Source organism: Herpailurus yagouaroundi, unplaced genomic scaffold (assembly GCF_014898765.1).
Source record: "Herpailurus yagouaroundi ecotype Mexico unplaced genomic scaffold, PumYag 163, whole genome shotgun sequence".
Lineage (NCBI taxonomy): Eukaryota > Metazoa > Chordata > Mammalia > Carnivora > Felidae > Herpailurus > Herpailurus yagouaroundi.
In genome coordinates, this window is record NW_024412404.1 from 41,106,679 (window position 1) to 41,117,911 (window position 11,233).

Sequence of the window (11,233 nt, forward strand, 5' to 3'; positions counted from 1 at the left end):
TTCCGCTGTGCCCCCGCGCCGCGCGATGACGTCACAACGGATCCGCCGTCGTTCCGCCGGGTTCCCGAGTTCCTGCGTTGCGCGCGTCAGCAACGGTAGTGACGCGTATTGCCCGGAGGATGGCGGACGCCGGCTTGCGCCGCGTGGTTCCCAGCGACCTGTATCCGCTCGTGCTCGGCTTTTTGCGCGATAACCAGCTGTCGGAGGTGGCCAATAAATTCGCCAAGGCAACAGGCGCTGTGAGTGCGGGCTTGGGGCAAAGGCTGGGGTGGGAGGACCACAGGACTTAGGGCCCTGACAGGTTCAGGTTTCCGGGTACGGAGGTCTCTGGGGTCTGCCAGTGCAGTATCTGCGGACCCTTTGTGCTGAGCTCCTGGCGGTGAGCCGAGAGCCTAGAGCCTAGAGTCTCCGCACCTGGTCTCCCACGAGATCTCAGTAGATAGCGCAGAGTCTTGCTTTTTTCTGGTGAGCGGTGCAACGACAGCAGCGTGGGATCCTCGTGGCCCAGGTCACGTGGCTGGCGGAGTGCGGCGAGGAGGGAGCGTGGTGTCCTGCCGGAGGCATTGGGGGCTCTTGGTTTCTCCTTTGGGTTTTACGCTGGTTGATGCAAAGCGTGACTTGACCATAACTCTCAGAATTTACCCGGGACTCAATGATAAAATTGCTTTTATATATAAATGAAGGATGGGATTTTTCGTTAGTAAAGAACAAAATAAGATGGCATCAAAGGCATCAAAGCCCTAGCAAGCAGTGGTCTTGGATCTTCGACTTGTGGAATCAGGCACATTTAGATTTGGGACCAGGCTCTGTCACTTTTTAGGATGTATAACCTGAGCAGCTTGCCCAATCTCTCTGATTCTGTTTCTATTCCTATGGGGAATGTCATCATCCACTTTATAGGATTTTTGTGAATTTTAGTAACATAAATATGAAGTGACAGTCTAGGTGCCTGATGCTCAGGAAGCATCAATGAGCGAAAGCTGTTATGATAGTTATATTAATTAAAGATGTTTTAAACACATGTAAAGAGAAGGTGGCTAGGGAGGTGAGAGGTTTGGAATCTCCCTTTCAAGAAGAGCAAACATGAGAGTAGAGTGTAGTAGTCTTTGATAGTGTTTTTAGCCTTTGACTAAGAAGATAGGTTTCTTTGTGGCAGAATCAGGCTGCACAAGAACAGAACCAAATCAGCTTTAGAAATGACTTCTTTAAGCTGGGACAGCCTGCCATGTGATCTCCTACAACTGCTTTCATATTGGAACTTTTAAAAAATTTATTTTATTTTATTTTTTTAGTGTTTATTTTTGGGAGAGTGTGAGAGCGTGGGGGAGGGGCAGAAAGAGAGGAAGACAAAGAATCTGAAGCAGGCTCCAGGCTTTGAGCTGTCAGCACAGAGCCCGATGCAGGGCTTGGACTCACAGACTGTGAGATCATGACCTGAGCTGAAGTCTGATGCTTAACCGACTGAGCCACCCAGGCACCCCTCATATTGGAACAGTTTTTGAATTGACTGTTAGGGAGGCTGCAGAAAGTGTTTCCACAAGGGGCTGGGTGGAATTGGGCCTTTGAGAATCAGGATTCTTTTATGTGACAAAAACTAATCCTTGTTGGATGGCTTACTAAGTGCTACATGGTGTTTCCAGATACTAAGTCCTTTATGTGTGCTATCTCTAATTCTCTAAACCACTTAATAAGATGTATAGTATTATCTTCATGTTATAGTGAAGAAAACAGTCTCAGAAAGATTAAATAATCTGCTCAGAGTCACACAGTAGTAACAGATAGAGGTGAGTTTCATACCTGTACTCATCTGATTCTGAGCCTATACTCTTATTGATACTGTAATGTCCTGCCATTATGTTTTTTTGTTGCATCAACTAATAATCTATATCACTGTAATTAATAGCTGAATGGAATTTTGTATTGAGTATATAGCTTAGCTTTTTAACCAGTTTTGGAAGCTGGGTTCCAGTGATTTGGTATTATAAACCACATTGCAGCAAACACTCTCGTATTAATGTTTGTGTTCTTGTTTCATGGGTAAGGATACATTTCTAGGCAATGCATTGCTAAAATAAAGGGAATGCACATTTTCTTAAAAACTGTGATAAATAGGACTGAACTGGGAATAGATGGTGCCAAAAACTATATACAGGAGTAACCCAAACTTTTGATGTCAAAAATTGGGGGAGTACATAAACAGGCTATTGTTCTCTTAATTTAAGCAAGTCGGAGAAGTCTTCCAAAGGTGTAACATTTACAGCAAATGTAGCAGATATAAAACTGGCTACTTTTAATGAGAGAATAAAATAAGATCTAATTTCCCCTAGAACAACCAGGATAAAATTTTCTTATTGACCTTTCTTTTTTCTTCTCTAGACCCAACAGGACGCCAACGCCTCTTCCCTCTTGGACATCTACAGCTTCTGGCTCAAGTAAGTCTTCCCTGTACCACTGTGGCTATTTTTCCCCCCAAGGGGTCGGGCTGTGTTCCTTGGTGTGAGAAGGTCCTGAGCCCTCAAAGGTTAGCCTCATCTACTTCAGCAGGTCCACCAAGGCCCCAAAGCGGAAGTTACAGGTAAACGGACCAGTGACTAAGAAGGCTAAGAAGAAGACTTCATCCAGTGACAGCAGTGAGGACAGCAGTGAGGAGGAAGAAACCCAAGGGCCTCCAGCTAAGAAAGCTGGTAAGGGTGGGCAGGTAGTTGGGGTTAGTGGTTCCCAGAAAGGGATTTGTAGCCTGCCAGTACCCATGGCTGATTTTCACTGGGGTCTGTGCTTTTGTTCAGTTGTACCTGCCAAGCGGGCCAGTCTGCCTCAGCATGGTGGAAAGGCTTCGGCTGAAACAACAGAGAGCAGCAGCAGTGAAGAATCCAGTGATGAGGAGGAGGAGGACAAGAAGAAAAAGCCTGTTCAGGTTTGCAACTTGGGGGAGGAAAGAGGTTGCTTAAGGAATTAGAAAAAACCTGAAATCCTGGCTTATAGCTTGGAACCAAGGGATGGCAGTGGTATATAACAAATGACCATGGAGAAGAAAATCTGAGGACTTTGAGAGAGATGATAGAAATATGAAGTTTGGAAAGGATATGCGAGGTTGAAATTGTACTCTTAATCTAGAGGAACCCGTTTTGTTTTCCCAGGTGATATTAGGTTTCTCTGGGATACTAAGACTCCCAAGAGTAAGAGTCTGTTTTGTAGGTAGGTGTTGGGAGCTCTAAGTAGGGAATGGCAGGGACAGGGCTGATATTTTTGTTTCTTATGAAGAGTTTGGTGCTCTTTTCAGATGCTTGCTTGCTTTCTGTCTTTCTTTTTTTTCTGTTTCTGTCTTTCTCTAAGTAAACTCTGTACCACACATGGTGCTCGAACCCATGATCCTGAGATCAAGAGTTGCATGCTCTACCAACTAAACCAGCCAGCCACTCCCAGATGCTTTCTTGTTTAACTTCCCCTTGCTTTTATTGTTCTGTTAGTTAGCCCCTAAAAAATAGTCTAGGATGGTTTCTACCTTAGGATGTACTTTGGGTACAAGAAGTTTGCTGATTCTCCCCCTTATTGTGTGTTTTCTCACAGAAGGGAGTAAAGCCACAACCCAAGGCAGTCAAAGCTCCTCCTGAGAAGGCCAAGAGCTCTGATTCTGATTCAGACTCAAGCTCAGAAGATGAGGCACCAAAGAACCAGAAGCCAAAGACAATACCTGTGGCAGCTAAGGCTCAAGCTAAAGCCTCAGCCAAATCAGGTACTATTTCTGTTCCCAAAAGCCCAGTCTGGGGTTGCTGTGGGGACTGGTATTAAAATTGCTTATTCAGGGGCACCCGAGTGGCTCAGTTGGTTAAGTGTCCGACTTCAGCTCAGGTCATGACCTCATGGTTCATGAGTTCGAGCCCCACATTGGGCTCACTGCTGTCAGCATGAGCCTCAGATCTTCTGTTCCTCCTCTCTTCTTCCCCTTCCCCGCTTGCGCTCCCTGTCATTCTCAAAAATAAATAAGCATAGAAAAAAAAATTTAAAAAAAAATAAGCATGTTTTCAAAATTGTTCATTCAGCACAGGAGTGAAATGGTAGTGGTTGTTGAACTAGAGGTATTGATTAGTGTCTTTTTTTTTTTTTTAAATAAATGTTTATTTCAAGTATGAAAAGTAATGTTTAAACATTATCCAAAAATTATGTTCAGCTTAACAAGTACAAAACAAGACTTCTGACAAAGTTTACAATTAGGTATAAAATTAGTGTCTTTTTTTTAAGAAGCTTTTTATTAATAAGTGAAGATTACGTAATTAGGAGTTCGGTATTAGAGATAGCTTACAGTAAGGAAAACTTTTTAAGAATGGTATCCATTTGCCATTCTTGTCGATTTCATAGACGATTTATATTCTCATAGATCCCATTCTGTAGTGACCATTTCTATCTCTATACTTTGTCCTTTTCACTACCATTATTTCTCCTGTGCATTCACTCCATAGGGCATGTGAGAGTTTAAACTTCTATAGTTCTCTCATGGTGACAGGTTATGATTTATAGGAGCTTCTCTGAATGGAAGTTGGAATGAAAGATCTCATAGAGCATATTTGAATTATTTACATTATATCATTATCTTATAGATAGTTTTATTCTTGAAATTAGTCAGGAAAGTCATCCTTTGATAGTTAGCCACAGCAGTCCCCCTCATGCCTGCTCTAAAGGCAAGAGGACTGGTAGACTCCTAAGTTCTGAGCTACAGGTTTCTATGGTCCCTTACAGGCTTGATACTTCTTTTTTTTTAATGGTTTTATTTATTTTTGAGATAGCATGAGGAGGGAAGGGGCAGAGAGAGAGGGAGACACAGAATCCGAAGCAGGTTCCAGGCTCTGAGCTGTCAGCACAGAGCCTGACGTGGGGCTCGAACTCACGGACTGTGAGATCATGACCTGAGCTGAAGTCTGACACCCAACCGACTGAGCCACCCAGGCGCCCCCAGGCTTGATACTTCTTAACGCTTTTTTTTTCCTTCTTAGGTACACCATCTCGGGTGGCACCTAAAATAGCCAATGGCAAAGCAGCCAGCAGTAAGAGCAGCAGCAGCAGCAGCAGTAGTGATGACTCAGAGGAGGAGGAGGCAGCAGCCATACCTAAGAAGGTTTGGGCCGTAACTTCTACCAGAGGACTGGGCACGGGGGTGGGGGTTTCTCCATTTCCTGGCAGGATTGGTTGGACCAGCATTTTCCTGTGGTAACTGACTTTGTCTGTATAATGCAGACTGTACCTAAAAAGCAAGTTGTGGTCAAGGCTCCAGTGAAAGCAGCAGCCACCCCTACCCAAAAGAGTTCCAGTAGCGAGGACTCCTCAAGTGAAGAGGAGGAGGAGCAGAAAAAACCCATTAAGAAAAAACCAGGTAACTGGACATGAGGATTCAAGCTGCATGACTGTGACCAGATCCAACTGCAGGAGGATCTCTGCAGTCACCACATGGACCTCTCCTTAGAACCGCTTGACATGACAGCTCGCTTCTCCCAGAGAAATCTGCATTGCTTTTTACAACCCAGATGCAGAAACGATATGCCATCATCTCTGCTATATTCTTTTGGTTAGAAATGACTCACTAATTTTAGCCCACACTCAAAGGAAGAGGAATTAAGCTTCATTTCTAGAAGGGAGCAGAATCAAAGAATTATTATATGTACATTAAAACCATGACACTGTCTTTTTTAAACAGGTCCCTATAGTTCAGTCCCCCCACCTTCTGCTGCCCTATCCAAGAAGTCCCTGGGAACCCAGGCTCCCAAGAAAGCTGCAGAGAAGAAAGAGCCTGTAGAGAGCAGTGAGGACAGCAGTGATGAGTCTGGTGAGTCCCTACCTGTGGAGACTGGGTCTGGGAAGCTACATGAGGAATATGGAAGACAAAAATACCTCTGTCTCTTTTGCTTTTCGCTGAAGCAGGACAAACAGGGCTGTGTGGGTCTTTGCATCCTTCTTTTTATTGCTTTTGATTGGGTCGGGACTCCGGTCCCAGCCTAATGCCATAGGTTCTCTCCAGATTCGAGTTCTGAAGAAGAAAAGAAACCCCCAGCTAAGACAGTCATCTCTAAAACAACCATTAAACCAGCTCCAGCAAAGAAGGCATCAGAGAGTTCTTCAGACAGCTCAGGTGAAGCATATGGAGGCCATCAGGGCAGTGGGGACTCCAGGGGCTCCCTTCCATTTGACTTGTTTATTCTGTCTTCTCTGTCTAGACTCTGACAGTTCTGAGAATGAAGCTCCTGCCAAGTCAACTGGTACCACCAAGAATCTCCCAAGTAAGCCAGCTGCCACTCCCAAGCAACCTGCAGCTAAATCAGCCACAGCTCCCAAGCAAGGTGCAGGCAATGTCCAGAAGCCTCTGACCAGAAAGGCTGATAGCAGCTCCAGTGAGGAGGAGAGCAGTTCTAGTGAAGAGGAGAAGACAAAGAAGACTGTGGCCACCCCCAAGTCAAAGGCAATGGCCAAAGCAGCTCCATCTCCGGCTGCCAAACAGTCCTCTCAGGGTGGTAGGGACAGCAGCTCTGATTCAGACAGCTCTAGCAGTGAGGAAGAGAAGGAAGAGAAGATATCAAAATCCCCAGTTAAAAAGAAGCCACAGAAGACAGCGGGAGTGGTAGTCTTTTCCAAGCCAGCCGCCACAAAGAAAGCAAAGGCTGAGAGTAGCAGCTCTTCCTCTGATGATTCCAGTGAGGAGGAGGAGGAGAAGCCTAAGGGCAAAGGCAATATAAGACCACAAGCGCTGAAGACCAATGGGACCTCTGCACTGACTACCCAGAATGGAAAAGCAGACAAGGACAGCAATGAGGAAGAAGAAAAGAAAAAGACAACCGCAGTTTCTAAGCCAGGTCCATATCCAAAGAATTGGGTGGGATATACTTTTGGGGGATGGGACAGGGAGGGGAGGCCTACGATTAGGCTTCCAGTTGTATGCATTCAGTGTGTGGGAACTTGGGAGGAGGAATAGGAAACTGGTCTCCTGAGTCTGGCTGTTTTGTAGGTTCAGGAAAGAAGCGGAAGCAGAATGAAGCTGCCAAGGAGGCGGAGACTCCTCAAGCCAAGAAGATAAAGCCCCAGACCCCCAACACGTTTCCAAAAAGGAAGAAAGTAAGTTATCTTATTTCTTTCTCAGGAGTCCGCTTTTAAAGAGTAGAAAGAAAAATCTGGGATCATCTTGACAACTCTCTGCCTGGCCTGCCCTAAATGCTCCTATGTGTAGCTGAGGAGGGCTTTTCTGTTACATGACAGAACATGTTTAGTTTCTTACTTCATTCTTCTCCAGGGAGAAAAAAGGGCATCATCACCATTCCGAAGGATCAGGGAGGAGGAAATCGAGGTAGATGCTCGAGTGGCAGACAACTCCTTTGATGCCAAGGTGAGGGGCGTGCAGGTGTTGGCTATTCTTGAGGGGAATGGGTGGAAGAGAGGACAGCATTTTGGTTTAGGTTGGTGGGAAGCTCTCTGGGTTCAGGTTGCCTTGAGCAAAGAGAAGAAAGTAACAGGGCCTTGTTATTGTCCTTCTGTGTATTAACCACTTCTCTCTGCTTACCAGCGGGGTGCAGCTGGAGACTGGGGGGAGCGAGCCAATCAGGTTCTGAAGTTCACCAAAGGCAAATCGTTTCGGCATGAAAAAACCAAGAAGAAGCGTGGCAGCTACCGGGGAGGCTCCATCTCTGTCCAGGTCAATTCCATTAAGTTTGACAGCGAATGACCTGGGGCCATTTGTGGCGAAGTAGGGTGATGATTGGAGACCACTTGCTTTCCCCAGTGGACCTGGGAACCATCAGCTCTCTTAAGGAAGGGTCTTGGTGAGGACAGTTTAGAATAGGTCCGAAGACTTTGCATTGTCACAACTTCTCTGGTCCTTTTCTGTGTCCGTAGTTTTGTACAGATTTGTTTTTGAGTGTTGAGTAGTAAGGAGAACATAAGAGGAGTGTTTTTTTTTTTTTTTTAAGAAAAAAAAAATTTTTTTTTGTTGTCATTCCCTTTTCCCTGTTCTGTGGAAGTCCTCATACTGAGAAATTTGTATATTTTATATTAAATCATTTCCTATAGATTTTTGTTGTGATTTTCAGAGGTGGGTTCCCACAGATAAAATCTTAGCTATTGCCTAAAACATAGTGAGGGTCACATGTACGAGTTTTTATAATTGAAGAATTCTGCCTGTGTGAGTACACGGGTCCACATTTCATCCGTCCTACCCCTCAGTGCTCTGGGAAGAGGCAGTTAAGAATGATTAATGTGTATATGTTTGGTAAGCATGCAGTGTGTAGTTCATCCCCATTCATGGGGTCTAGGACTGAGGTTTTCAGCGAGCATGGACTTAACTACTTTTTGGGGTAAAATTCACTTTTGTTGGCAGACACAGTTCTGTTGTGTGAATGCTGTGGGGTTAGTCTGAATATTTTGTTTTCTGTAATTTTAACATTACCTAATGTTTGCAATACGTGTTTAGTTTTCAATTTGAAAACATAAAACTTTTCTATTGTTCAAAGGCTTTTTTTGATGACCCTTAATAGTACTAAGTTGAGGAGTGCGTCTTGGTTTTTACATTTTACAGAACAAAATGACATTAATTTAATCTGAAAAGTACACATCACTTGGTATTTCTGTCTTGGTAACAGTGGTGACACAAAATTGATTTCATTAACTCCTACATGGTTGGAAATCTGATCGAAACAAAAGAATAAAAGCTATAATTAAAATTCTCAGTCTTCAGTAGGAATTAGGTTACATTAGTCAGGTGAATTTATAGGTAACCTGTGTATGTGCTAATGGAACTAGGATGAACCTTCATAAAGCATATTAGGTGGTAAGACTTAACGTGGGGTGGGGTTAGTTGGTACGCATCCTAACAAGATTATGGTGTCTTGTAGTTGGAACATGGGAGCAATCGATGTGCCCCTTTCAGAACCTTAACTGTCAGTAACAGTGGAGAGAATGATAAAAACCAGTGAGCAGAAAGAAGACTCCCGAGGCCAAGCTAGCTTATCGTAAAGCTGTTGGAGATGACCGTGCTTATTAGCCAGAGCAGGATGGGGAGGAAAGAGACAACAGCAAACGAATCTGAGCTGTTCCTTTGGTGGGAAAGTGTGCTCTAGCTTTGTGGATGAGGGAGGTTTTAAGGTTTAGGTTTTAAGTTTAGCCTCCCCTTGTTTGGATTCCACACTTGCCAAGTAACTTGATAATTACTTGGTTTTCCCTGTAACTGCCTCTAGGAAGAACATACACTGTTCATGCTGACATAGGTACATCAGTCTGCATGGTAAAAGTTACACATCTTACTACAAAATAATAAACTGGCTGGTTTATAATGTGTCTTGGGAGTTTTTTATTGAGTTCAGAGCCCTCCCACCTACTCAAACCAGAATTTGGGGGCCAGTTAGAGGGCTGGAATGAAGACTTGTGACTTCATTGTAGAACCTTCTTGTTAGTGACTTTTATTGTTCACTTTTGTCCATACCTTGTGTCATGGTGCCTTTTCCAGGCAAAATAGCCCAGGCTATGCATAGTCTAATAGGGGGTTGGCAAAATGGCCTATGGGTGAGTTCAGCCCATGGCCTTTTTTGGTAATGTTTAGGTGCTAAGAATGATTTTTACATTTTATAAGTGCTTGAAAGAATATGAGGCTGACTCTATATGGCCCACAAAACCTCTGATATTTACTATTTGGTCCTCTGGACAAAGTTTGCTAACTCCTGGTCTAAATCTGTGATTTCATAACAGTGGCTGAAAATTGGAATCATCTGGGGACTTTTAACAGTGATACTCAAGGGCTTATCCCAGACTAGCTGAGTGAGATCCTGGTGCTTTCTGGTGGGGCCTGGGTGTTAGAATATTCTTTAAAACTCATAGGTGATGCTAATGAGAGGCTGAGATTGAAAACCACTACTCTAAGCTGTTTAAAAGAATTGGTATTTTTTCATTCCTCTCATGCATCCATTTTCAAATATGCTTGTTATATCTAATAGCATAAAGTGAAGTTTAAATTTCCCTCTTAGCCCTAGTTCTTGGGACTTGATTCTGTGTCTTCTCCATAGTTTTCTCTGAATGTACTGTTACGTGCATCCACTCATTTTTTCCCTTACACAAATGGGGTAGCTTGCTATATGCAGTGTTTCATAACTTTGGAGTTCATTTCATAACAGCTCATTTTTAATGATTGCATGGTACGCCATTGTATGGAAATAGAATGCTATTCAAACCGGTAACTTACTGGTAGATGTTTAGATTTTTTCAGTATTTTGCTATTACAGATAGACCTGCAGTAGTTTTTGTTTGTTTGAGGGAGAGAGAAGCTGGGCTCAACTGAAGTAGGGCTCTTGTTTACCCAAAGCAGGCTGTGTTCACCTGAAGTGAGGGTTCATGCTCACCCAATGCGGGACTTGAACTCATGAACCATGAGGAGATCATGATCTCAGCCAATGTCAGATGCTTAACCATCTGAGCCACCAGGTGCCTTTTTTTTTTTTTTTTTTTTAAGTAAACTCTGCCCACAAAGTGGGACTTGAATTCATGACCCCAAGATCAACAGCCACATACATGCTCAATGGACTGAGCCAGCCAGAGACCCTACACAGTGGATATTACAAGAGTTTATTTTATTCTATTAAAAATAAATTTTTTTTAATGTTTATTTTATTTTTAAGAGAAAGAGCCTGAGCAGAGTGAGGGCAGAGAGAGAGGGAGACACAACCCAAAGCATACTCCAGGCTCTTCAGCTGTCAGCACAGAGCCCAATGTGGGGCTTGAACCCACGAGCTATGAGATAATGACCTGAGCCAAATTTGGACATTTAACCGACTGACCCACCCAGGCGCCCCTATTTTATTCTGTTTTAGAGAGTGTGCACAAGCCGGGGAGAGGGTGGGAGAGAGAATCTTAAGCAAGCTCCACGCTAATTGTGTTACAGGGTTGTAATACAGGGTTGCAGGGCTTGATCCCACAACCCTGGGATCATGACCTGAGTTGAAAGCAAGAGTCAAAGGCTCAATTGACTGAGCCACCCAGGCACCCCTACAAGAGTTTATTCTTAAATGTATAACAGGATCTAAGACAACTCTTCATTCTAACTATAGATAGCAACAGATGCTATGACAGGAAAGACAGAAATGGAATTAAGGATCACCATTGCCTCAGGCACAAGGAAGAGCTTACTTCTTGCCACATTTCTTAATTCCACCTATGGCCAGGAGGCCTTTCCCCACAGCTTGCACTTTTAGCTCAAGTTTTCTTCTCTTTGTGT

The 11,233-nt window shown here is 43.9% G+C and overlaps 1 protein-coding gene across 2 annotated transcripts; it reads left to right on the forward strand.

Annotated features, from left to right (window-relative positions):
• Positions 1–59: 59 nt before the first annotated feature.
• On the forward strand, positions 60–9,306 carry NOLC1 (nucleolar and coiled-body phosphoprotein 1). Of its 2 annotated transcripts, none has more exons than XM_040486260.1 (13): positions 60–239; positions 2,377–2,432; positions 2,545–2,684; positions 2,787–2,914; positions 3,568–3,733; positions 4,989–5,110; positions 5,230–5,365; positions 5,687–5,815; positions 6,008–6,118; positions 6,204–6,836; positions 6,989–7,095; positions 7,271–7,363; positions 7,541–9,306. In XM_040486260.1, the coding sequence occupies exons 1-13, from the start codon at positions 120–122 to the stop codon at positions 7,697–7,699; spliced, it is 2,100 nt and encodes a 699-aa protein (XP_040342194.1). In that variant the 5' UTR covers positions 60–119; the 3' UTR covers positions 7,700–9,306. The 2 variants fall into 2 exon arrangements, with proteins under 2 accessions (XP_040342194.1, XP_040342193.1); XM_040486259.1 differs by having other exon boundaries at positions 61–239; positions 2,542–2,684.
• Positions 9,307–11,233: the final 1,927 nt, after the last annotated feature.

Excerpts from the sequence above, each read along its gene's own strand:
- NOLC1 (XM_040486259.1), top strand. The coding sequence starts at position 120 with ATGGCGGACGCCGGCTTGCGCCGCGTGGTTCCCAGCGACCTGTATCCG. Across the intron at positions 240-2,376 it reads TCGCCAAGGCAACAGGCGCT|ACCCAACAGGACGCCAACGC; the intron begins GTGAGTGCGGGC and ends TTTCTTCTCTAG. Across the intron at positions 5,816-6,007 it reads GGACAGCAGTGATGAGTCTG|ATTCGAGTTCTGAAGAAGAA; the intron begins GTGAGTCCCTAC and ends GGTTCTCTCCAG.